Source organism: Corvus kubaryi, unplaced genomic scaffold, assembly GCF_017639235.1.
Source record: "Corvus kubaryi isolate FWS band 111438036 unplaced genomic scaffold, C.kubaryi_AGA036_p1.0 68, whole genome shotgun sequence".
Classification (NCBI taxonomy): Eukaryota; Metazoa; Chordata; class Aves; order Passeriformes; family Corvidae; genus Corvus; species Corvus kubaryi.
The window spans coordinates 12385730-12410335 of NW_024582056.1; the positions used below are offsets into that span (position 1 = coordinate 12385730).

Here is a 24606-nt window from a genome sequence, read left to right on the forward strand (position 1 = left end):
CCCCTCCCCTCCCCCCTCTTCCCTTTTCCCTTTTCCCTTACATTAATATGATACTTTAAAAGTTGATAAAATGAGTCCATAAAATGAGTTGTAGATGAGGCCTTTTAAACAGACCCATGGGCTGAAGAGGATGCTGTAGTGGTTGAAATAATATGTTGCAACTTGAAATGCACTTAGAGGTAGAAGTCTTTGTACTTTTTTAAGCAGACTGCTCTTTTATTAAAAAACTCTTCTGTTGCTGAATCAGAGGAGCTGTTTCAGGTCCCTAAGAGTCCATGGCAGTGTTTGCACCAGGGCTGAATGGCCTGTATGAAGATACATACGGCCTGTATGACTTTAGGGAGGCAGCGGGCACAGCTGCCTTTGTTTCTTGTGCACTCCTTGGTACCCAGCACGCTGTGTCTGAGCACAAGCTGGGCTGCCTGGTCCCTGTGACAATATCCCCAGGTGCCACCTCACTGGGTGCCAGGTCATTTCCCTGGCTCAGACCTTCAGCTGCCCAAATTTCTTGCCTAGCAGAGGGACCCATTTGGCTGCCAGGGGTGCTTGGGGTGCTACCACACGAAGATTGTCACTTGAAGATTTCTCCACCCTTTGCAGAGCTCTTCCCTTGCCAACTAGACCCTCTTTTTAATCAGGGAATGTCGTTCAAGCCTACAGTGGAAGCACCCCACAAGAGGCACTTTGCTTAGGAGGACCCCCTTCTTTTACACTCAGTAAAACTAAAGGGTGTGAAGTTTTGTCCCTGTGTCCTTCCACGGAAAGAATGCCTTTTCTTTCCCTCCAGCCTTGTCCTCAGCTCCTCTCCTGAGCAGCCTCTTTGAATGAGCTCAGGTGGTTTTTCAGGGGCTGGCAAAAGAGTGGAAGTTCAGAGCTGGTAGTTTAAATTAAAGGGACGTCATGGGGAAACAGTGGTGACTGCTTTTCCTTTCAGCTGCGCTGTGAAAATTAAAGTCGAAATGGGATATACTATTACAGACATTTAACTGACTATGCTGAAGCCCATTTCAATACATGTCTGGTGAAGGAATAAGCCTCACAAATGAATTACTTTGCTGCTAATTCATGTAAAACCTGCATATGCAGTGAGGTTTTCTTAAATAAATATTTGATAAGTGAACAAAACTCTAGCACACTAAAGTGCCAAAATAAAATGACTGCCTGACCTTATAAAAGACATAATTACTTTTAATGAATACACCTGCCAAATGCAGATATGCAGAGCAGCACCTGATATTTTTGCCCCCTCCTGTCTGCAGGCAGTTGTACAGCACGGACGGCTTCCTAGCACCTTACCTGTCGCTTCCATCTGCAGAGCAAATCCCAACTCACTGATGCCCAGCTCTTGTCACTCTCCTTCCCTTTCAGCACATTAATTTTCTTGTTTGTTTGGTGTTTAAGAAAAAGGAGATCTTGAAAGGAGAAAGAAGCTCCTGCTTCCTGATGCTGAAACCTCAGGGTATAGATTCAAGCTTCTCTTGCTCACTGTGCACATATCTGCATATATATGCATATCTCTGTATGTGTGTGCGTAGGTGTATATATTGCCTCCCTATATGTACACTAACTTAAGTCACCAGTTAGTTCACTCACATCTTGTTACTTGGTCCTGAATATCTCAAATTTATTTAGAAAATTAATGTCCATTGAAGGGGAAAAAAAAAAAAAAAAAGAAAAAGAGAGCTCTGCAGGTCTCTGAGTGTTAGGTGATCTTGTCATATTGTTTATGAAATGAGAAATATTTTAATTAAGATGATAAGTGTTCTTCACTGAAAAAGTGGTCCAGGGCCCAAGCTCCCAGCAAGGCTTGCAAATCACTGCAATGGTGATAATGGTTGATTGAGTTCAGGGTCCCATTGCAGTTCTTGTTCCTGGGCCTATAATTGATTGTGGCTACATGCCCAGGACAGGTATGTGCTGTTCAGACCTGGAGAAAATAACACACTGTTTAGAGTGTTTAGGAAAAGAGTCATTATGTGTTTTTTTCTTTCCATCCTGTTCAATCCTCATTTTGGGAGGTATCACCACACCCAGTAACCTTCCATCTGTGGCTGTCAGCTTCCTGGCAGGTCTGGGAGTTTTGCTGGGCTCACAAGGAAGACATTCTCCACCCCACTAGTTGTAGCATGGACAACTAAGGGCCAGCCAAGCTACACGTAGCTTCAGGGTTTTTTGGTGACAATGTTGTTTCCCTTCTACGCACCATGAGTGCAGGCTCCCTTACGTTTGATCCCGCTGTAAGTTCTGGAGAAGTAATTGGCATGCAGCAGTCTCGTTTGAAATGCTCCATCCATCTGTCTCTTCCACCTAGTGCAAGATTTCACCCTGTAATTGGGAGAGCTGTAGGCTTGAGATACATTTCATTCTTACTTTGCTTTACATTTCATTCCTGGAGTACTTTTATGATTCTTTATTCTCCCCTTACAGTCCTCTGAGTAAAAATAACAGAAATGAATGTTAGAAAAGCTGCTTAGTAAGAATTAACCATTTCTTCTGAATTTGTATTCCCCTTGCCAAGCTGACTTCTTTCGTTTACTGTTTCAGTCCATTTCTGAAAAATACCTTCCGCACTGAGTAACTGCCCCAAAGATTAAGTAAAGCAGAGAGACACTTACCTGTTTTCTTTTCCCCCTAACTGTACCATGCATGGCTTATGAAGTGCATTGCAAAGTCCTGTAAGGCTTATGCTGGCATTTTTGTGTGCCACGCCAGCTGAACCAGATGTGGGTATAGTTTAGATGAACAGAGCTACTTGATGGACCAAGAAAGTGATCTCATTTGGCTTGACAGGCACTATGCTGCCCTGCTTCTAACTGACCACTGAAAATGTCTTGCCATGATGGCAGAGTTTTCATATTTTTGGGTTGGGATTGTGCTGCTGTCTAATTGATCTTCAGCTGTTCTGCTGCATTACCCAGAAGTCAAAAATGATCATGCTGCACATATATGCACATGTACGGACATAAAATTTCATCCTAGGTGTGAAAAATAATACATGATGTTTAAGTGAGAGAGAAGGAAGATATTGTTTAATTTTTTTTTTTTTTAACTTCGGCTCTGAAATCTTAAATACAATGTTATTGTTACACAAAAAAAAATCAAAACTAAGAACAAGTCATCTCTGGGCTATTTCTAATGTTGTTGATGCATTATAATTACTACAAGAGATTGAATTGATGCCTAAGAGAAACAGAATTAAGCAAGTGAGTTTTAAAGGCTAGTTTGACTTAGTTGAGGGCCGTGCAGAAATAGGCATGCAGAAGCAGTTCTTGCTGATAGAATGCTCTCATGTATAAATTTTCTCTTATTCCTATCTGGTACAACTGGAGACATATTTTTTTTCCCACTGATTTCAGAAAAGGCCTCATCCATCTTAAATTTAAAAACCAAGAGCAAAACCTAAAACCCCGTAATTAATAAATTAACATATTGATTTTAAACAGCACTAAATAGCAAACAACAGCCATATCAATTTTTGCAAAGGCTTTGATTCACTTCCTTGATAACAGGCACCAGTTTAGACAAATCAAGGCTGTGTGTGTTCAAGTTTTTCCATGTCTGTCCAAGGTGTAGACCACCAGAGCCTGTTTGTGCAGCTCCTCTGTTCATACCTTGCCTAGGGCAGGGTTGGGACTTAGGCATGGAAGTACAGGGCTTCCTTTGCACTGTCTTAACTTCTGTGATTTTACTCTATTGCTTTCTCTCTTTTCTCTGTCTCTTTCCTGATTTGGCTGCTTAGGGACAGACAGGTAATGGAGAAGAAATTGAAAGGGAAAATACAGGGAAAATGTAAATGAAAAGAAGTTATTATAACTGTTATAATGAAGTGCCTTTCATTTAAATATAAGAATGTAACGCTGAAATGAACTTGTGATCCTGAAATGCATTTTTAATGAGTTTCCTTTTTATTTTGCTGCTTCAGTGGCATATTTTAAAGACCCTTTGAAAAAAGCCACATTAAAAACCCCACCAAATGCCACAACATGCAAAATTGGATATTGGTTTATTCCAAAACTGCTGATCAGGAAGAGTGGCTCTTCAACACAAAATGCTGCAGTCACTTTATTTAAATGAGTTTGAATTTGCATTGTGATGTGCCATTCTGATTTAGAAAAAAAAAATTAGATTTTCAGATCAAATTGACCCAGCCAGTGAAGCATTAAGAAACTGGCAGGTTTAGTCTGAAAGCCTCATGTTATATCAAACCTGCAGCCGGTGGAAGTCACAGAGCAGCAGTGAGAAAACAACTTTCTCCCTGAAATCTTTCTCTTGTTACCGCATAAGATTTTTTTGTTCTCACATATTTTCTCCTTCTTCCCATAGGAGAGCGCCCTTTCCAGTGCAATCAGTGCGGAGCCTCCTTTACCCAGAAGGGCAACCTTCTGCGCCACATAAAGCTGCACTCAGGTGAAAAGCCCTTCAAGTGTCACCTGTGTAACTACGCTTGCCGCCGCAGGGATGCCCTCACGGGACACCTGAGGACTCACTCAGGTAAGTGAAGGTTTGGGAATAACCAGGGCTGCTTATCGCCATACCTGCTGAGGAGATGGGGGTGGCCACCAAGCCTGAGAGCTCTTTTCACAGTGTGGAGCTGAGTAGCCCCATCTTGGGGTTAACCAAGCTGTGAGTCGGCCACAGCGTGTCAGCATCAGAAATGACTAAACACGTCACACTCACGACCCTTCACCAGAAGAACCGGGTTTTTTCCCATACTTCTTGGCTGATTCAAAGTTTCTGTGTTAGGGTTTCATCTTACAAGCCTCATGTGAGTAATCCATTTCATGGAAGTACGAAGATGAGTTAAAGTTGATTAATGTTTTAGGGTTAGAGATAATATAAAGTTGAAACACAGTCTGCTATTCATCCTCAACCTAAGGAGTGAACACTGCCTACAGCATTTAGCAGGAGTTACTTGTTGCACCTTGTTATTACAAGTACTTTGAAAGAGAGAATGGGGAGAAGGGAAAGGGTGGGAGAAAGAAAGATTATTATCTTCCACAAAAGGGGACTCTGATGGAGTTTTTCAGTGCCTGTCTCAACAGTAATATGGAGATATGAATAAATATTTTTGAATAGCTGCACTTTCCTGGTACCATGAACATCTCATTGTTTGACAGAAGCCATAGCCACATACCTTCTGTGAAGTAAAACCAATTTAACACATTTAAAGTGCCTTTAAAAGCAGAGCGCGATCTCATCTAGTTTCCCAAACTAAGCTGCAAATGCAAATTGCTATTTGGATGGGAGACCTCCAATACTCATTGCTGGAATTGACACTGGTAACATTACCTGTGAAAGTTGGCTTTGGGTTCTGGGTGGCAGAAGGGGAGCTCTCAAAATTATGTTTTTGTGCTGCTAAAATCTAGGCAAATTCTTTTCTAGCACTCACATTGAATAATAAGATCCTTAGAGTTGACCCAAATTTCCAAAATAATTTCCACTTTTCCTGTTTTTCCCAGCCTGATTGAAGAAAACATATATTTTAAATAGTATTTTGCCTCCCTCTCCTTTGCTGATATTGATTTTCATGGATGCACAATTTGAAACATAGCTTTTCATGTATATATATATGAAATTGCACCTAGACCCTCTTGGCAAGCTTTGAGGATTCTGTAATTAAAGAGACAGTGGCTAAATTATAGATAATGATTAGTTCCTGCAATTGGCAAATTGACACCAATACATTATAAAACAAGTTCGATGTCTGAATCTGATTTTCACCTAAGAATCTGCAAATAAAATTTGGAAGTTAAACTGTGTAGCCATCTAAAATTGTGAAATCACATATAATGTGACTGTCTTGTCATGTTAAGACAGAAAATTCAAGTCCAGAAGTACATAAACCAGTATTTTGGTGCAAAATTCCTAGAACCAGCTAGATCTGGATTGGTGTAACACAGAAAAGAAATTGTCATGCCATTTCTCTTGAATTTCCAGAAGCAGAAAACACACAAAATCTAAGATTGTCTTAAAAGGGTTGGGCTGGTTCTGTTTACACCAGAACCGACCTCCAGCCAAGTGTCTACCTACACCAACAGTTCATCCACTGGCAGTCTCTGTCCCACTGGGCACTAAAGCAACTGTTCCCCGACCTTTGAAGGTATCTCGGTTTCTAACCTGTGTAGACGCTGTTTTTAAAGATTTAATGTCACAGTCTTTATCTGATCGGAATAATCTAAAATCAGTTTGCAGCACCCATAGAATTGGCCTGTTGATGTAAAGATATACAGCCAGTTTTCCATTAGCTGTTTCTCACTTAGATTTTTTTAAATTGACAAAATCTTTCTTCACCCCAGCATGGCTTTATTTTTGGGGTGGGCTTTTTATCTCTTGTTCTTACCATTGTTAATATGCTGTTGAATGCCTCTTCTGAATCTCATATTGAATTGTGTTTTCTCCAGTTGGCAAACCCCATAAGTGTGGATATTGTGGTCGCAGTTACAAGCAGCGCAGCTCTTTGGAAGAACATAAAGAACGCTGCCATAACTACCTGCAAACCATGAATCTCTCAAGCAGCATCTATCCAGGTAATAAAAGTGTCCATTTGGGAAATATTGCTGTCCTGTCATGAATGCAGAGAAGGGAGTGCAAAAGAATCAGTAGTACCATTTGTAGCAAATTCTGCTTTGGGAAGGCACATGCATCCCCCATATGTATGATACTGTGTCTGGATTTATGCTTTATTTGAGAAGCATTTGGCTGTTGTCTCGCTTTGTTTAGCTCCAGTAAAAAGCCAAAGTACAATTCAAACATGTAGTAAAACACTTGCAAGGCCTTGAGATCATCAGTTTGTCATCTCAAGACAATGTGGCTATATCACCTCACTGCCTTCTCTTGGAGAAGTGTATTGCAATACACTTGTGGATGTGTTTTTAATAAAGACTGAATGCTGGTATTCTAGGTAGGGCTGCAGAATCTTCTGCACTGCACATCTTCTTCCCAGGCATGGCTTAAAGGGCTTACTTGACCACTGGGAACAACTCATCTAACAAGGATGAACAATCTGACTTTGATCTCACTCTGCCAAGCAAGAGGACATAAAGCCAGAGATATTTAATTTAGGCAGTTTGACTTGAGACAGTCCAGAACAGCTAATAACTTCTTGACAGCCTTCTTCCCAAGCTTCCCTTTAAAAGAAAACTGGGAGGAGGTGAGGATCTGTGTTGAGACTAGTGCAATGGCGAAGGTAGTCTATTTCTTGGAGAATATTAAAAAAACTATGCCCAGAAAGAGAGCAAGCAGATATTGGGGCTTGGATTAATTTTTTTAACAAAGATCCAGATGATCTGCATGGGATTGATCACAGTAATTATAATTACAAAGTCCCCTTGCATGTGCAGTTTTAGATAGAGAAGATCCAGCTTCTCTGGTAGAGTTTAAACCCAGCCAGTAAGTTCCATTTCCTGCATACCTTTGTAATCCTGTCAGTATATGTTATTTAGTTTGTCAAATAACAAAAATGGAAGGTTCTCTCTGCCCTATTTGCAATGATGCTTCATTTAATATTTTATATCTGTACAGAACCTGAATATGTTTTTACATGCTATCAAATAATGTAAAGGATATGCACATAATGATAGCAGTGAATACAACTGAGATGCTTCTGCAGACAGCATGTTAGAGCAGTGCCCCTTCTAATTTTATTGAGGGGCTGGAGAATATATGAATAGAAAACCTCAATGTAATAATATACAGTAAGCAGCAATATTTATTTCTCAAAGAGGGGACAGGATTTAGAAGCAAATACTCTGATTTGGGATTTCAGTCTTCGGTGTCTGGCACCTGGATTTAACTGCCTGCACACAGAACTTGAAAATATGTGTGAATGAGTAGCTGAACTACTACTAAACTCTTATTAGGATGAAAACTATGTCAGGAATCATAAACTTTAATAAGAAATGAAAAGGTTTTAGAGACTGACCCTTGTTTATATAAAATCCTGACAGGAGAGCTTGCACTAGCTTACAACTAAATATCTAATAACTCAGAGGGATAAAAACTTGAGGAATTGATTAATGCTTTGAAAGAATCACTTCCTCTTGTATATACTGGAAGTATCATCACATTCTATATTTGACGTAACAGGATGGCTTTTGCAAATTAGAAAAAAAATTATTTACTTAAGGGTGTAGACGTCATATTCAGCCAAAGACTTCACTCTTAAAGGAATTTAGTCCTCAGTTAATAAATCAATTCTTTACATCTCTAAAAAATAAAGCTTTCCTTCATTTTTTCCTAATATTTTACATGATGAAAATGTAGAAAAAACAGCTGAGAATGAGTGGATGTCCTGTGAATTTTAATGTGTTCTATGATATATTTAGAAAAGCAAGTAGCTATAATACCACTGTTCTTATACTATTTCAAGGTGTGGTGTGGATCTGTCAGAGCCATTATTCAGACCCATTTTTTCCGCCAGCCTCAAAAAAAAAGTTGGTACAAAAATCTGCTAGAGCATCTGATTTGACATTCTGCCACAGCAGGATTGCTTTTTAAAGCATTTTTAAATACCTTTTTCAGTACACATAGAAAAAATGTCAGTTGAAAGGACCGAAACTTGTAGAAGCTTTCCATCAGCTTGTAAATCTAACAAATGTAATTGAGGAAGAACTTAAATAAGGAAAAGATAGAATAAAAGGGAGGAAGAACAGGAACAAGAGATCGTACTTACATTTTAACTTTGGTTTACTTTCTTTAAGAGAAGGAAATATAACATAGAATTGGAACCTGATTAATTTAATGGCAAAATTCTTATTTTGGAGGACTATAATCTCACTGTCCATGTGAAGTTCTTCTCTTAGAGATATCATCTGGAGTTTTTCATTTGAGTTGAGTAGAAGTGTGCTGAAGTCTTACCAGGCTTATGTAAAACAACAGGAGAAGTAGTTTATGTAATTTTAAAACTGTCAATTACAGTTCTTCAGTCACTGGGAATTTTTGATTGAAAAGATAATTTTTTTTTTTCAGTTCACGGACACCAAATTATAAAGAAATATTTATCCATTTGGTAGCAAAATTCAGAGGGTTTCAGTTACAAGTGCTGGGGATTAGTATGGAATTCAATTTGCCCTCTTTTTTAATAACAGTTTTAGAAGTTTGAAAGTTCGACTGTTGAATACATGACTCATCCTCTCTTGAACTGATTAGAAAATGAATGTTATTACATTCTAAATAGTTATTTCTTGGTCATTTAGACTTTTAACTAAAAATGCAGTCTTTTGTTTCTTTGTTGAATATCTGCTTTAAAACATTCTCTGTAAGTCTCTTCCTGAGGTGGTACCTGCGGGCCTTGACCAGCGCAAGATGCCAGTGTGTGCTTGTTCAATGGTGGCTATGTACCATCAACATCCTTTACTCTTCTGCACCTTCATGACCAAATTCTTCTCATTTCTTGCAATCGTTACAATCTTTAGTGTCTTATGGGCTGGAACATAATTCCATGAAACTCCCTGTAACTGGCATTGGCATTGGCATTTTCATTGTCACTGTCACTGCAGTATGTGCTGCTGCAGCAAGGAGTCAAGAACCAGTTGTGTACTCCTCAGTTTGGTATTGCAGGGCACTGTTGAACAGGACACTTCACCTGCCCATCACAGGTATCCATCAGACCTGATTTCATATATTTCAGGAACAACAACATTTTCACAATCATCCTTTTATGGCTATGGTATATTGTCAGAGTAACACTGGATTGCAACGATGTGCTCTCAGCTATTGAGAAACACCCAGGTACCAGGGTAATGGGTCCTGTGAACCAGTAAATCCAGTGATAAAACAAATTCTCAGCAGGCACAGAAGGCAAAATATAGCAGAGTGGAGCACCTAATTGAAACAGCTCCTAGAACCAAAGTATAAAAATCATCTTTTGCATCTTCCTTTAATAGCAATTCGAAAGTTCAGGAAAAATGTCCATATCTTAGTAGCAGATAAAAATAAAATTAACCCCTCTTTCTCCCTTGACAAGCAAACAAAAAAAACCCCAAACCGCACAAACAAAAAAAATCCCCACCAGCACAGCAGCTGTGCTCTGATCTCGGTGCATTCATCTTCCTCTGAGATGATGAAAGTCAGAAATACCTTTTCATACCTTTTTCATAGTCATTGTTTTGGCAGTGCATTTTCATACATCCCTTTTGTTTCTGCAGGAAAGTACTGAAGTAAAATATACTGAAAGTGAAATAGTCTCCTTTTCCTAGAGCCTCACAGTTAAGCTTCTAATTCTACAGAGTCTCAGCAGCAGCAAGAGGTTGGGAAACAGGTCTGAGTATTGGAAATCAGTGTTCCACTGAAGGTGTGATTTTATCAATTAAAATTGTTATTTAAAGTCTAGAATAGCATCACAGAAGTATTGAAGTATTTGCTAGTGGATAAAAGGGGCTGGAGACAAGGGTTGGTGTAGCTTGCAAATACATCTTCCACTTCTGGAGTTGAGAAATTTATCCATTTTTCCTGCTGAGGAAGCAATTATCATACACGGGGTTTCACTGGGAGAGGTGCAGAGGGATGTTGGGGGGGTTTCAGTGGGAGAGTGGAAAGGTGAACTGCTTTGTGTCCAGGATAAAGTTAGGACCTCATTTTTTCACAGAAATGCAGAGTGGCTGTAGAACAAGAGTGAAGAGATTATGTGACATACAGGGAGAAACCTTGCAGTTGCTATCTCATTTTTGTGTCCTAAATGAGGAAAACATGAGCATGTACATAGATTAATGAGCATGAGGGAATTCGTTACCGAGAGGCAGAATCGTCCTATGTCTCATATGTTGAGCTCCTTCATCCAGCTGCTTGGGAGCTAAAAGACATTGACTGACAAACAATAACCTAAGACAACAGTTCCATTAAAATGGAACCTGCCTAACCCTTCTGATGTCATTTGATTTCAGTCATAAAAGACGAAAGTAACCAGAGTGAAATGGCTGAAGACCTGTGCAAGATAGGGTCAGAAAGAGCCCTCGTGCTGGATAGACTAGCAAGTAACGTCGCCAAACGTAAGAGCTCTATGCCTCAGAAATTTGTTGGTAAGAGTTAAACGTTTGCTGTCTCCTAAAAATAAAATAAAACAAAGCCCCCTAAAAAATCACAGCATTTTTACTTTTGCTTTATAATTTTACTTGTTTTGCTGAATTAACAATATGTATCTCTATAGAAGCAGATACAGAGATGTGTTGGGAGAAAAAAAAACCCTAAATATCTCCAGCATAAATTTCTGCATGTTTAATTTTCCACACCTGGAGATCAATTTTAAGTCTTTTTCCTGCCTTTTTAAAAGCTTATGTACCAGATCGTTACAAAATCTGGACAGGTTCTTGAAGTTGCCTTAAGAACCTGAAAATAGGAAGAGAAGTTTCCTATTGGGATAGCATTTGACCACACTTTCAGAGTTATTTTATTGAATTCTTGAATGACATTCAGATCTGGGCATATTGGTGTTTCTGAAAGCATTTGTGAATAGTTGAACATAGACTGGGTAATATTCCTTCTCCCTTTAATAAAATCTGTTTATTTTTACAGCCCAAACTGATATGTCTGAGAACAGTACCTAAATGAAAGGACCTTTGAGTACATTCTATGAACAATACAAAAACTTCATGCCCATTTGCACCTAGCAGTTCTTGTTTAACAATGAAAAACTTGACATTAAGCCTATAAAAATGAAGGCTACTCATGTTGTTCTGTTTAGTAGGCCTGTGTTAAGTAAGGATTACACCTGTTTTGTGAGACCGACAGACAATATTTTGTCAGCTAGGCAGGGTTAGTCTTCAATAAATAAATACATGGGAGATCAGAGGACAGCATAGACTCATATCTAGTTAGGTTCTTTTTTAATTCTCTGTACATTTTAAAAAATATTCTATAGGAGAAAATCAGATTAAACTAAAGTCTTTAAAACAAAGTACACATTAAGAATGTCTTCAGTCAAAAGTCAAGGCAAATAAAAAGACCAGTTTATGGGACAGAAAATGCAAATATACTTTCTTCAACAAGGACACGAGGGTGAAAGGAAAACTAGTATTTCCTAGACAAGGAAAGGGGAGTTTCAGCTACATCAGGAGGTGCAACAAAAGGTTTTAAATTAAATTCCAAGGCTTTTTTCAAGTCCAGGCAACAAAAAAAAGGCAACAATTCTAGGAGATAGTCAAGGATAAGAAACACTTATGTTTATAAAAGGGCAAAAGCTGTAGTCGAAATAGTTACCAAAAATGTATCAACTATAATATGTATGTAAGGCCAACCAGACTAGTTTAGACACTCCAGTAACTGTTTGCATTCGGCAAGATACTAATTCTATGAAAGTTACAGGAAGACCAGAAGTGCTAAAATTTAGAAGGTACTAGCAAGTACCCTATATGCAATGTATCCTTGGGTGTGGACTGGCTATTTTGTTCTCTTTTTCTCTGTTCACCCTAAGAAACAGCAAAGACAGCCAGCTTAACTATGTGCTTTAGGAGGGCAGTTTCCTGTCAGTTTTTCAGGGTGCAGTGTAAGAAGACAACCTACTGACAGCAGATATTTATTTATGGGAATTTGCTAACCTTCAACAGGAAAAACTTTTTTAACAAGAAAATGCTTCCAAATCCTTTCCTTTCCAATCCTCACCTGCTGCTTCATACAGTAGGCGAATTCCTGATTAACACAAGATTGAGCTGGCCAGTGAGGAGAGCTTTTGGCTACTAAAACGTGCTTATTGCTCTTGCAGATTATCATGTTGTCCCAATCCCTGTGCTGAATTCCAGGGAGAAGGAGTAAAATGGCATCCTTCACATAAGGGAAGGAGCATCTTCTTCTTCACTAGTTTTTCTCAAGAATAAATTAATTACCCTTCAAAAATGAGATTGTTCACCAAATTCAGCCAGTTATCTGTAAAATTCTCTCTGTATTCCGAACTGGAATTGTTCCCAAACCCAAAAGAACTGGGCCATCCAAACCAGAGAGTGAGAACTGCATGAAAGGTTGACGTGGTTATAATGTTTAAAAGAACAGGCAGCAGAGAGGGATTAAAAAATACTAAGAGAAAAGGTGCCCACGTGCACTGAGTGCATTTTTATTGTTTAAGTACCTGCTGCAGAATCCTGAGCAGTGCAAACCTTGAAGTGCATCAAACCATTAGCAGTTTAATTTACTTATGCTCTAATAACCACAGAAATGAGCTATTATTTTTAATGAGTGCAAGTATTACTGCATTGCTCAGATATAGAAATGGTACCTGCCTACCCTAACTTTGTGTCTGTTTCAGGCACTTCGCTTGGAAGCATATTTTTCTTATGAACACTTGATCCTCTCAGCACAACTACCAACTAGTTATGCTACATAAAGCAAATGCTTCCCAAGAAACAGATATTAAATCATGCTTTCTGGATGCCCAAAATTTTTTTTTTAATGACGACCAGTCCCACTTTTCAGTGGTGTGCAGTGCCCAAGGAATATGAATGATTTTGACCTCATTTTTTCCTCCTTGAATAAAGTGCATACATTCATATTAGGAGAGTTTTTCTGTATTTAATTCAAGAGTCTTTTACAATGCCTATTTTGAATCTTAAGCATGAAACTCTGCCGGAAAACTATAGCATTATAGAGGATAAATCTGGAATAAAAAGGACTGCACCCCAAATTGGCAGAATGATTGGGAAAGAAAACAAGAGGAACTGGAAACTTGTGTAGCATAGCAGCCAGAAGGTGTCTGTACCCTACATCCCCCATAGGAACTTACGCAATGCTCAGGGCATTTCTTTCTCTGCTTGCAGAGCATGGAACTGGTATGAAACCATATTTTGTGGGAAACGTAGACCACAGGACTTCCTATACTTTAGCCCCCATCATTGCAAAAGTGTCATGCTAGAAGGTTTTTTGTCTCTTCACTGACTTGGAATGGTCAATCTGAGTAGAAACTGGGTGGGAAATTGTTGATAAATTAGTGTGCAGATCTTCCGGTAAAATTTCCATACCTCTGTTAGCACTTCTTTTGACAAATTAGGACTTTCCAAGACCTACCAGTAAATTTCATGGTGATCAGGAAATAGTGACAGCACCTCACAGGGATGTTTGTGGCTTTTAGTGTTTCCCAAGATCTGAAGAGCTAGAAAATCCATCCAGACTATCAACAATCTGTTATTGGTAGACCATAGGACCCTCTGAAAATCTTTTACCTCTTTATCTTTGCATGAATTTATTAAGGGCCTGGTAATCACTTTGATGGTTTACACTGTTAGAGAAGACTGCTCAAGTTCATAAAATCAGCATCTGTGCATTTAAATAGTTTTCTAACTCCTAACTTTTGCCTTCTACGTTTTGCTATCTGTCCAGCAATTTGGGGGAAATTGTAGTGAAACTCAACATTCCATACTGGGGTGTCCAGCTAAATATGCATTAGTGCAGTCTAAAAAAAGTTAGAGATTTACTCCTTACTTTTGGAATCCCATCAGAATCAAAGTTACCAGTAACAAGTAAGCTTGCTCTACATAGGGCTTTCTACCTTGTAGGCAAAATATGCTCCAACTACACATGCACTTAAATTTTTTCCGTGATTCTTCGTTACGCCTGTACACAACTTTTTGACACAAAATATTTAGGAACATGGGTAGCTTCTGGTAATGTGTCTAACATGGCTTATGTTAGGTGCGTGGGGATGGTGGCAATACGAAAAATAAAGTTTTTATTGATTTTTCTCCAAAATGACATATATATGACCACATTGCTGATGTGGGTTATTTCTAAGAAACTGAAGGTCTAAAACTAAACCATACAATTTCTCGTCTAAGAATGTAATATTTTAGGTAAAAATATTGATAATGTGCTTCATGCTCTGAAGCATCAGGCCAAGCTCGCTGTGGCTGCGCTGGCGCACCGGCTTCACCAGCCACAAAGGCAATGCCTCTGCTCACTGCAGGAGGCAGATGAGGGACACCAGTTAGAAAGGAAAAAGACATGATGAAGCATTTGATCTGTAGCTCCCATGAGTCTCCATATAAATAATTTCCAGAATTTCTTTCATCCATTTGCTTTTCCAAAGCCCTCAAATTATTTTGCAGGCTAAAAAATGCCACCAACCCACCGTTTTCCTGAACACCTGTATTAGAGAGCTGTGAATACTTCAGGTGGATTTCAGAGGCAGATGTGGTCAACTCTCTTCTTCCCTGTTTTATTAATCCAAGATGTTCATTTCCTTAATTATGTAGAAATTAACCCTCTAACTCCTCACTTTTTCACTGCAGGTGACAAATGTTTGCCTGATCTTCCATACGATGCCAGCATCAACTACGAGAAGGAGAATGAACTCATGCAGACACACGTGATCGACCAGGCCATCAACAACGCCATCAGTTACCTGGGGGCAGAGTCCCTGCGTCCCCTCGTCCAGACACCGCCAGGTGGCTCTGAGGTGGTGCCCGTCATCAGCCCCATGTATCAGCTCCACAAACCTCTCGGGGACAATCCGGTTCGCTCCAACCTCCCTCAGGACAGCGCAGTGGAAAACTTGTTGCTGCTTTCCAAAGCCAAGTCTGTCTCCTCTGAACGAGATGTCTCTCCCAGCAACAGCTGCCAAGACTCAACAGATACAGAGAGCAATAATGAGGAGCGCAGTGGTTTGATCTACCTGACAAACCACATAGGTGCCCATGCAAGAAATGGCATCTCTATCAAAGAAGAAAACAGGCAATACGATGTCTTGAGAGCGGGTACTGACAATTCCCAGGATGCTTTCAAAGTGATCAGCAGCAATGGGGAGCAAGTAAGAGTTTACAAGTGTGAACACTGTCGAGTCCTTTTCTTGGATCATGTGATGTATACAATCCATATGGGCTGCCACGGGTTCCGCGATCCTTTTGAATGCAACATGTGTGGCTACCACAGCCAGGACAGGTACGAATTCTCTTCCCACATAACTCGAGGGGAGCATCGTTTCCACATGGGTTAAAACACTGGCACGGATCGAGCCTCAACAGCTGCGTTACTGGAGCTGCACAAGCCATGACAGCAACAAAGCAAAAGTCAGCTGGACAGTAAAAGTCACAAGAGAATCAGAAGTTCAGCAATCTTCTCCCACAAGAAAAGGAATTTCATTTTGGTAGAATGCATTGCAACTCAGTTTTCTAAAATGAGTTTTTACTGAAAATGTTTGATCAACAAAAACCTTTAGTAATGTAAGTAGAAGCTTTTGTAGTCACATAGCTGAAAGCCCTTCCCTGAACTGATGATTCTTGCAAGCCCCCCTTGCCAGAACTCTTAACCACGCGCAGGATGCTCCACACAACAAGGACACAACAGGCAGCAGTGGCCAGGCTTTCTCTCATAACACCCTGAGAGTAGGGCTCTTCTACCAGATGTATGTGCTTCGATTTCTGGTATTATTTGACTCTTTTGGGAAGATTGAACTCAACTAAAGATGGAGGGACCCGTCTCAGATGACTTCATGGACAGCTGGGGTGGGACGGGACCCGCCCCACCCAGAAGGTTCTGAGTTGCTTTGGTGGTAAGAACATTTCCACCTGCAAGGGTGCTACTGGTATTGACATCACAACATGCCTTGTTTGTGTCACTAGGCAGGCGAGCAGGAATGCAAAAGATAGAAGAAACACCCTTGTAATATACTCTGTGAAGTATGAATTGCATTTAATGTACAGAAAAAGGGTATTGTGGCTCTTCTTTGAATAAATATTTTCTGTTCCTATCCAGTAAACCCCCACTGTTCGTTAAGCAACCCCTCCTTTCTCTGCATATAAGAGTTACAATGTATTTTTCTTTCTTTTTAAAGTTTTAGTTATTTAGAAAAGTGTGATGTACAGTTGAGAAAGTAGATAGATATATGTGTGGGGAGTCTCCTTATGCACATTTTTCATCTTTTTAAATTGTCTGGAAAATATCCAAATGTCCCTCTCTTAGATATAAAGAAAAATCCCATTTTGCTTGCACAGAAGATGTCCTCTTGTAAATTTTGTGACTCTACTCATAAATGTTGCACTTGATTATTTTTAAAGCACTGAGAGGAATTAAACCAGCCAGTCAAAATTCGCAGCTGTCTTCTTTTTTCCTGGCATTTGCCATTTAATGAGGGACCAAGGACCACAAAGGTGTGGAGAGCCTTTACTTCCCATCCAACCAGTCATTTCGCTAAGTGCTTTGAGTTACTTTTAATTCAGTGGAACTAATCTTAAGGTATAAAAAATGTTGGTTTTTGCAGAATGGAGACCAGAGGCTGCAGCACTTTGCAGAGTGCAGCAAAGTCCACCAAGAGCTTTCTCCATGGTGGGTTCTGCTGCAGGTACTGTAGCTTCAGTTAGAATCAAAACTTCTATGACAAATAGATTTTAACACCAAACATATCTAATAAAAAACCTCTTTTATAAAGCTTCTGCTTAGCTTCCTCTTCCAAATATTTCATCTCTCTCCCTGAACACCCTCATGCTTTAAGACTGGGCAAAAATGAAATTCCTGCAGCATCTGCATAAAAATCTGCCATTGGTGCTGCAATACTTCCTGGGCAACATTCATAAAGATAACCCATCTTATTAACTTAATGTATATATACTTCCACTCTGCATAAGGAATGGATATTTTGCAATAAACAGAATCAAATACCCAACAAGACAAGAAGTCTTGTCATACATTTACATATTTTCCATTCACAAGTGCATGAAAGCACATGTATTTACTATAAAACAGATTCGATGGGACCACAAACTGCTTGTACCTGGGCCAATGTGGCCTGATACTACACTTGCAGCTATATTTGATACACCTTTCCTATATACACATACTATTACAGGCATGCCGAGCTCCTTCTGCTTTCACTTTTGCAGGTGTAGGTCAGGAGCAACAACACTGAAGCTGAGGAAAGACACTGATGAAACAGCGAATCACAAATGTGTGCTTGCAGAACCTCAAGCCTTGGCTGCCTGTGCCAGCTGTAAGGCACTGGCTTCACTGGGCATGGCGGTGGTTTTACACTGAACGTGCAGGACAGAGAGCCTGACAATGCAGGGCTTTGTCACCAGAGGTGAATGCTGTGTATGAATGCCCACAGACTGCTGCATACACCACAGCAGGGAAAACACACATTACTAGTACATGTCATCCCCGAACATGAGCAGTGTAAACTACAGGCCCGGAGGTGATCACCTCTATTCCCACATTAGAACTCGGTTGACTTAAAAGATTTTATTGATCCCCTGTATTCCCACATTACAACTCATCTGAGACTTTATTGCTTGTTACCTTCCAGCCCAAGAGGCTGCACGAGGGGTGGGCACAAGGAATCCCTGGCCACTTTCATGCCCCAGCCATGGTCTTGTCATCAATGCCTGCTCCACATTCAGCTTCAAGACAGACTGTACCTGGCAAGGAGATGTTGCCAAATATTTTGTATAGGAATGATCTGAAGAGGTCTTTCAAGGGGGTAACTTACATGGACGAGTTTCCTTTAATTTTTCTTTTTTATAAATACAGTTTGGGTTCATTTTTCATAGCTGGTAGGGATACATTCAGCTGTTCTTACCCCTCTTCAATTTTGATTGATGCCAATCACCAAATTAACAAAGAGAGGGAACAAAGTAATTTCCCAGCCCTGCTGCAAAGTCCTGGAGATCAGACATTGGCTGTAGAGAAACACTCTGCTTTTATTGCTCTTAGACCTCCTTCCTGTTCTTCTTAGATTTAGGTCACTATACACCCCATGGTGTAATTTTTTTCCACCCTTCATTTTAAGACTCCCCCAGCTATACAGGGGAGGGGGACAAAAGCTCACTCAGGCGGTTTTGTTTCTTTGCTTTTTCCAAAAACCAACACAAATGAAGCCACGTTCAAGAACTGTGTACACAAGCACAGCTCCGGTGGAGTTTAAGTGTGCCTCAAACACAGCTTTGAAAGGTGATTTCTGATTCCCGGGTAGGTTTGTTACCTTCACCACATCTCTGTGCACACACGCACGTGTCTGAGTCCCTGTGTCTTCTCCTCTTGTCAACATGCACATGCCCTCTCTGTGGCTCTGTGTATCATTAATATTTTATATACATTTGTATGTGTATACATATCTAAAATGGTTTGTATGACATGATGATGCACTGTCACTCACAGTGGGTTTGTTTCCTGGCTCTGGAGTTTTCTTATTTATACTATAACAGAATATGTTGATGTTGTATAATAAACAGTACAGTAGTATAAGTGTATTAAGACACAGTGTATCAGACCATAGTCTAAAGGCAGAGCAAATGGCATTTTCTGTTCACTAAAGGGCCTTTTTAGGTTTGTTTTTTTCCAGTGTTTTTTCTCTCTTTTGCACAAAATCATCTTCAATTTGTTTAGAAACAAGTGGTTCAGTAATTTTATTTATGAACATATGCAAGGATGGCATGAAAATAGGATGTTGTGTTTGTGTGCATTGAAACAAACTGTGCCCTCAGAAAAGTTTAGTGTAATCTCCTTTTTTCTCTTTTTTTGCTATGGTGCAATACCCTGATACGGCTTAGTTGACCTTTAAAAGGAGTAAATATGTGAGTGGTTTTAAGTTTGTATCTGTTTTAAAAAAAGTAAAAAATAACTGCTTCCCATTCCTTCCCCAGGCACTGCCTTTTCTAATAGAAAAAGTTGTATTTACACCTTTTTTTTTTTTGCTGTGGTTTTATATTGTAACTTCATTTTTCTTTGAGAATATTGTATTTAAAAAAAGAAATTTCATAAAAATTGGAAATGTTATTAAATTATGTCTGCAAACAGAGATGTATCTTTTGAGACAAGAGAACAAGGTAAATACCCCAAGCCCCAGAATATTTTTGTGACTCTCCTCATAGGTGAAGGAGTTGTAGGGCACAGCTGAAGGCTCTGTGTCTGTGGGGTGGTGGCTGTGTGGGAGCGGGCACAGAGTGAGGTGAGGTGCAGACAGAGCCCCATGGGGAGTCCACCCATGGGGTCCCCACACCACAGAGAGTCCATCCAGTGTTGTCCCCGCACCATGGTGAGTCCATCCATGCTGCCTTTGCAATCCAACCTCCATAGCCAAAAAAAGCCAGGCTGTGTCTCCACCCTGCACTCACATGAGGCAGAGTTGTTCAGGCAGCTCCAGTGGAGATCAGGTCCTGCACTGGCCACCTGCTACCCAGAGTGTCCCTGCCCAGCCAAATCACCCATGTCCTGCAAGCAGCCAACTTGGAGAAATGCTTCTCCTCCAGCCCTCTCCTCACACCCTTCCCTCCCACCAGCCTGATGGAGTCATTACAGAACACAATTACTTCTGCATGTAGAGTCATGGTAATTCAAAATAAAACACAGAGAAATTATTTCTACTATTTGCCATAACAAAGGTGATTTCTCTGCGGGTGTCCCTGTTTCCTTCAGATTCCAGCACAGTAAATTTCACATCACATATTTAATGCAAACAGTGTTTTGTTCAGAAAAGGCACCACTTATAAAGTTTCAGAAATATTTCCATTTGTTAAACTGTATTATTATGAACAAAATGAGATTTTAAAAAGAAAAAAAAAAACAACCCCAAAACAAACCCAAATGGTATTGCAATTAATTGTTTTACAGGTTCCCAAAATCTAAGTTTTCCTTAAGTTCCTTAAGTTTTTGTGGTATAGTTTCATCATAAACTATGACTACATCATATAAGAAGGAACTAACATCCTAATTTCTTTGTTTCCCATCATAACTGGCTCTCAGTTAATGAAACAAACTACAAATTTCTGTTTCAGCTGGCGATTTTTCTCCAAAACAAATATCATCTGTTTAATAACAATAATCACAAAAACAGACCAAATGTAATCTTCTCAATCAGTGTTATTTAATCCTTGAGTTAGAGACATCCACAGATTTAAATGCAAGTTTGTGTACCTAAAAATCTATCCTGGGTATCTTACCTATTACTTTTCAAAGACTTCCTTCAAATCATCATATTTATATTTTTTCCTACTCCAATAGCTTGACTAAATTACATCAGAAACTGTGGCAGGTGCCAAGATATAAATTGTTATACAGACAAAACCTGCAACTACCAGGGGTGAGGATTTTCAGCCTCGAGTGCCCAGACTGGCTTCCCAATCCATACATAAGCATCGAAACACCAAAACAGCATTAACCTGTGCTCAACAAACAATGTTTTTGGAACTGAGAAATCCTCTAAAAGACACATGATTATTTTAGAGATACCAAAATGAGAGCTCAGAGCCAGACCTGGAGCACGTGGATCTGATAATGTAACAATTTCTGGTTTTTTGATACATGTGTGTGTGTGTGAGAATCACTCAACATCTCACTTGGGGAAAACGAGTTAGAAATGTTCCTGACTTTGCCAATACACTGAGGATATTGTCAGCTTGAGAGATGGTCAAAAATAAAGGAAAAGCTTTCACTGAAAGCTTCACGTTTCAGCAGCAGCACCGACAGTTTGAAAACTGAAAATGTGGCAACTGGAAAATCAAAATATTTGATTTCTGAACAAACTGTTCATGCCTGTCTTGTGGGTTAGATCTCCAGGGCATCCTTCCCTGCTATGGGGCAGCCAGGCTGTGTCCACCAGCGTGAAACACAGGAAGCTTCTTGTCTGGAAGGAAAATGGTACATGACAAATTCTGGTCAAAATGCATCATGAAAGACAAAAATTCCTCAGACCTGGCCTGTGGAAAACAACAGAAATCTTAATCTTAACAGGACATCCATTATCCCAATTTCTAAATTTCAATTTTTGATGCTTCTTTATTTTGGCCACACAGATTTTGACTTTTCAGGGCTGCTGAACCGGAGTCGCTGGCAGCAGCAGACGTGCAGTGTTTCTGAAATCCTGAGGTAATGGCCAGAAGATGGGCACGCAGAAAACAGGAAGGACAAAAATTTGCAAAGTTTCACTGAGAGTGGGATAGATGGAAGTGAGAAATCCAAAGCCAGGCTTCACACGGCAGGAGTTAATCACATTTAAACAAAAAAAGGCTGCACGAGCATGACTGAAACCCCACTCTTGCGAAATGAAGAGATCCCTGTTAACTGCAGCGAGATTTCTGCTGCATTTAACATCGCAATTATTTTTTTTCTTTTCGTATACAGAAAGGTCTCACTGCTTTACAGCCATCCCAGGACACGGAACAATTCCTGGTTTTATCTGTCCTGACCACACGTATGAAACATGTGAATGATAGAGGGCAGCTGCTGCTGTTCCTGCCGCTGGTAGCGGCTGCAAATCACACAAACCAACGCCTTCCTGTCCCTTGGGAGAGAAGTGAAGGTTCTGGTTTATGAGCAGTTAGAGAAGAAAAAAGAAAAAAAGTAGAAAAAAATCTACACCTTGCAGCAGACAGTGAGCCTGGGGCTGGGGGGGTGAGGAAGTTAATCAGCCCCAAGCAGGCTGTTCGGGATGAGGCCAAACAGATGGCTCGTCTCCGAAACGGCAAAACGGGAAGCAGATGTGGCCACCGCTTCTCCCCATGCATAACTGGGAACCAGCCGGCTGGTGAGGAACTTTGCATAACAAGGATAATTTGGTATCAAAACTGTCCCTAGAAGTGATCTGAATGGATCTGGGCACAGTTGACAGTTTTCACTTCTTGTTTCCCACTCAACGTCCAACCAGATTAAATTTTAAATGTGACCTGACTGCTTGCCTGGGGTTGCTCTCAGCCCTCTTCTAGGGAAACCTGTGATGGGAGTCCTCAGGTCTCTACTGAAGCTTTCAGGGCCAAAACCCTGATCTCTGTTCAGTCAGTTGACATTTTAGTGACCAATTTCAATTTCTGGTCTGATTTTTCAATTTAAAGTCCATAAACTTTTGAACAGGCAGCAGAATTGAGCTTGAGCTCATCTCCTCCATTTGCATGCACCAAAACTCATAGAGCCTGGACACAGGAATGCCATGAGCCTGGCATCCCTTTCTGGGGAGACACCATCTGCCTGGAGGAGCAGGGATAGGAGCTTCTGGCTGCAAAGCCTCAGCAACCTTTCAGGGCCTTTACACCTGCCAGCCCTGCATACACTTTACCAAAAAACCTGGGAAAATACCGTGAGTATTGAGGGGGCAGTTTAAAACATAGATCAGACATGTCGTACAAGTAAAAGAGGGGTGTCTCTTTTTCTATTCCCCCCTATCTTGTTTCAACAGAGAAATAGTAATGTCAATTTGACTACAGCTTTTACTTTATAGTGTCCCTGTTGCATTGACAAGGATTAAATAAGCTACAGCTTTAGTATGTCATAAATCAGAAGAGAGATCCACAGGGCTCTTAACATTAAGGGTTGTTTGAATCTGGATTCAAACACTCCAGGTTTATTTCACTGATTGTTGCAGTGTACAAAAATATACTTTTATCACCTTACAGAGATTCCTCAGTGTAGCCATGGCAGAGAATATAGACTCATTGTGTTGAAGAAAAAGAAAAGGGTGTAAATACTTGCCAAAAACATATTTGTGGGCACTAACCAAAGCCCTGTTACATGAATTTCACTTTTTTTTTAACACAACACATAAGAGATTTACCTCCCAGAGTCCAGCTCTGAAACATTCACAAACTCTTTCTTTTTGCTTTGCATCCAGTCACTTAGTTCCTGGCTAAAAATATAGATAGTGTTTTATTTGCATAGTCTAGCAAATGCACATGGGAATTGTGCTGAGCACTCACATGTACGTAGGGGGTTTTTGGACTCATTAAGTATTGGTACAGATTAGAATGGTTACTTCTGCTTTGGAAACATCTGCCTCACCACCTCTTTGTAAATGAGGCTGAGACACCAACCAGTCTTGTAAGGTATATTGCAATTATATCCTGATATTATGATAGTACCTGACAAGAGAATTTCTTCTGCAGGAACCAGGGTACAGCTGAGTAAGTGAGAATACTCAGGCGCCTGAGGAACACCCAGCGCCAACAGACCCTGCAGCTGCTTCTGCCTGAGTCACAACTCCATCACGTTTAACTGACCTTTAAACAAAGGTGGGGTCCTGATCAGCAGGAAGAGTAGAGGAAGAAGAGCTTGAGTGGTTTTAGAAAAACAATGCAATGCATCTGTTAATAGAACAAGTCATCTAGAATTAAGCATTTTCAACAGAATTCCAAAGCCCAGGCCAGGAGAAGGAGACTAAGGGCATCTGCCTGAGTTTCATTAACTACTTCGTGATAGCTTAACCATTGGTCATTGAAGGTAGGAGCAAATGTACCAGAAGTGATAGGCAGACCAGAAAGGAAATGAAGGGTGGTAGAAGATTGGGTGGAAAAATTAACACATCAAGTTCAGCAGTGAAGAAATTACTCTCTACCATAAGGGTTATGACCACAGAGTTAAGAAAAGCCAAACCCAGTGCATTTCAGGGAAATAAAAAATATTCCATCTTTCTTAATGGCAGCATGCCTATTATAGTGCCTATTACGCTATGGGAGAGTTGTCCTCTGCTCTTGATTATCCTTAAACCTGAAATCAATTTCTGAACTAAAACTATTCTTCTATTTGGATCTTAGTGGTGACTCCCTAACCCCCACCCCTGCCAAATCCAGGCAGCCAACACAGGTGTTCCCACTATACATTCACACTTCCTTTTTATCTTCAATACCTGATAAAGCAGAGAACGGTGTAGTGTGAGCCCTTTATCAACAATTCCTTTGATGCTGTCATTAATTTAAAAAAAAAAAATCCTTTTCT

At 40.1% G+C, this 24606-nt stretch overlaps 1 protein-coding gene across 9 annotated transcripts in view; it reads left to right on the forward strand.

Annotated features, from left to right (window-relative positions):
- Positions 1–20271, forward strand: part of IKZF1 (IKAROS family zinc finger 1) — a 71433-nt gene extending 51162 nt beyond the window's left edge. For 7 of the 9 annotated variants that reach the window (XM_042048807.1, XM_042048806.1, XM_042048805.1 and 4 more), the window contains 4 exons: positions 4324–4491; positions 6402–6527; positions 10881–11015; positions 15207–20271. In XM_042048807.1, coding sequence (XP_041904741.1) covers positions 4324–4491; positions 6402–6527; positions 10881–11015; positions 15207–15910 — 1133 coding nt within the window. In that variant the 3' untranslated portion in view covers positions 15911–20271. The remainder of the gene's footprint in view (positions 1–4323; positions 4492–6401; positions 6528–10880; positions 11016–15206) is intronic. The other 2 variants (XM_042048809.1, XM_042048813.1) reach the window with 2 other exon arrangements.
- The last annotated feature ends 4335 nt before the right edge of the window (positions 20272–24606 follow it).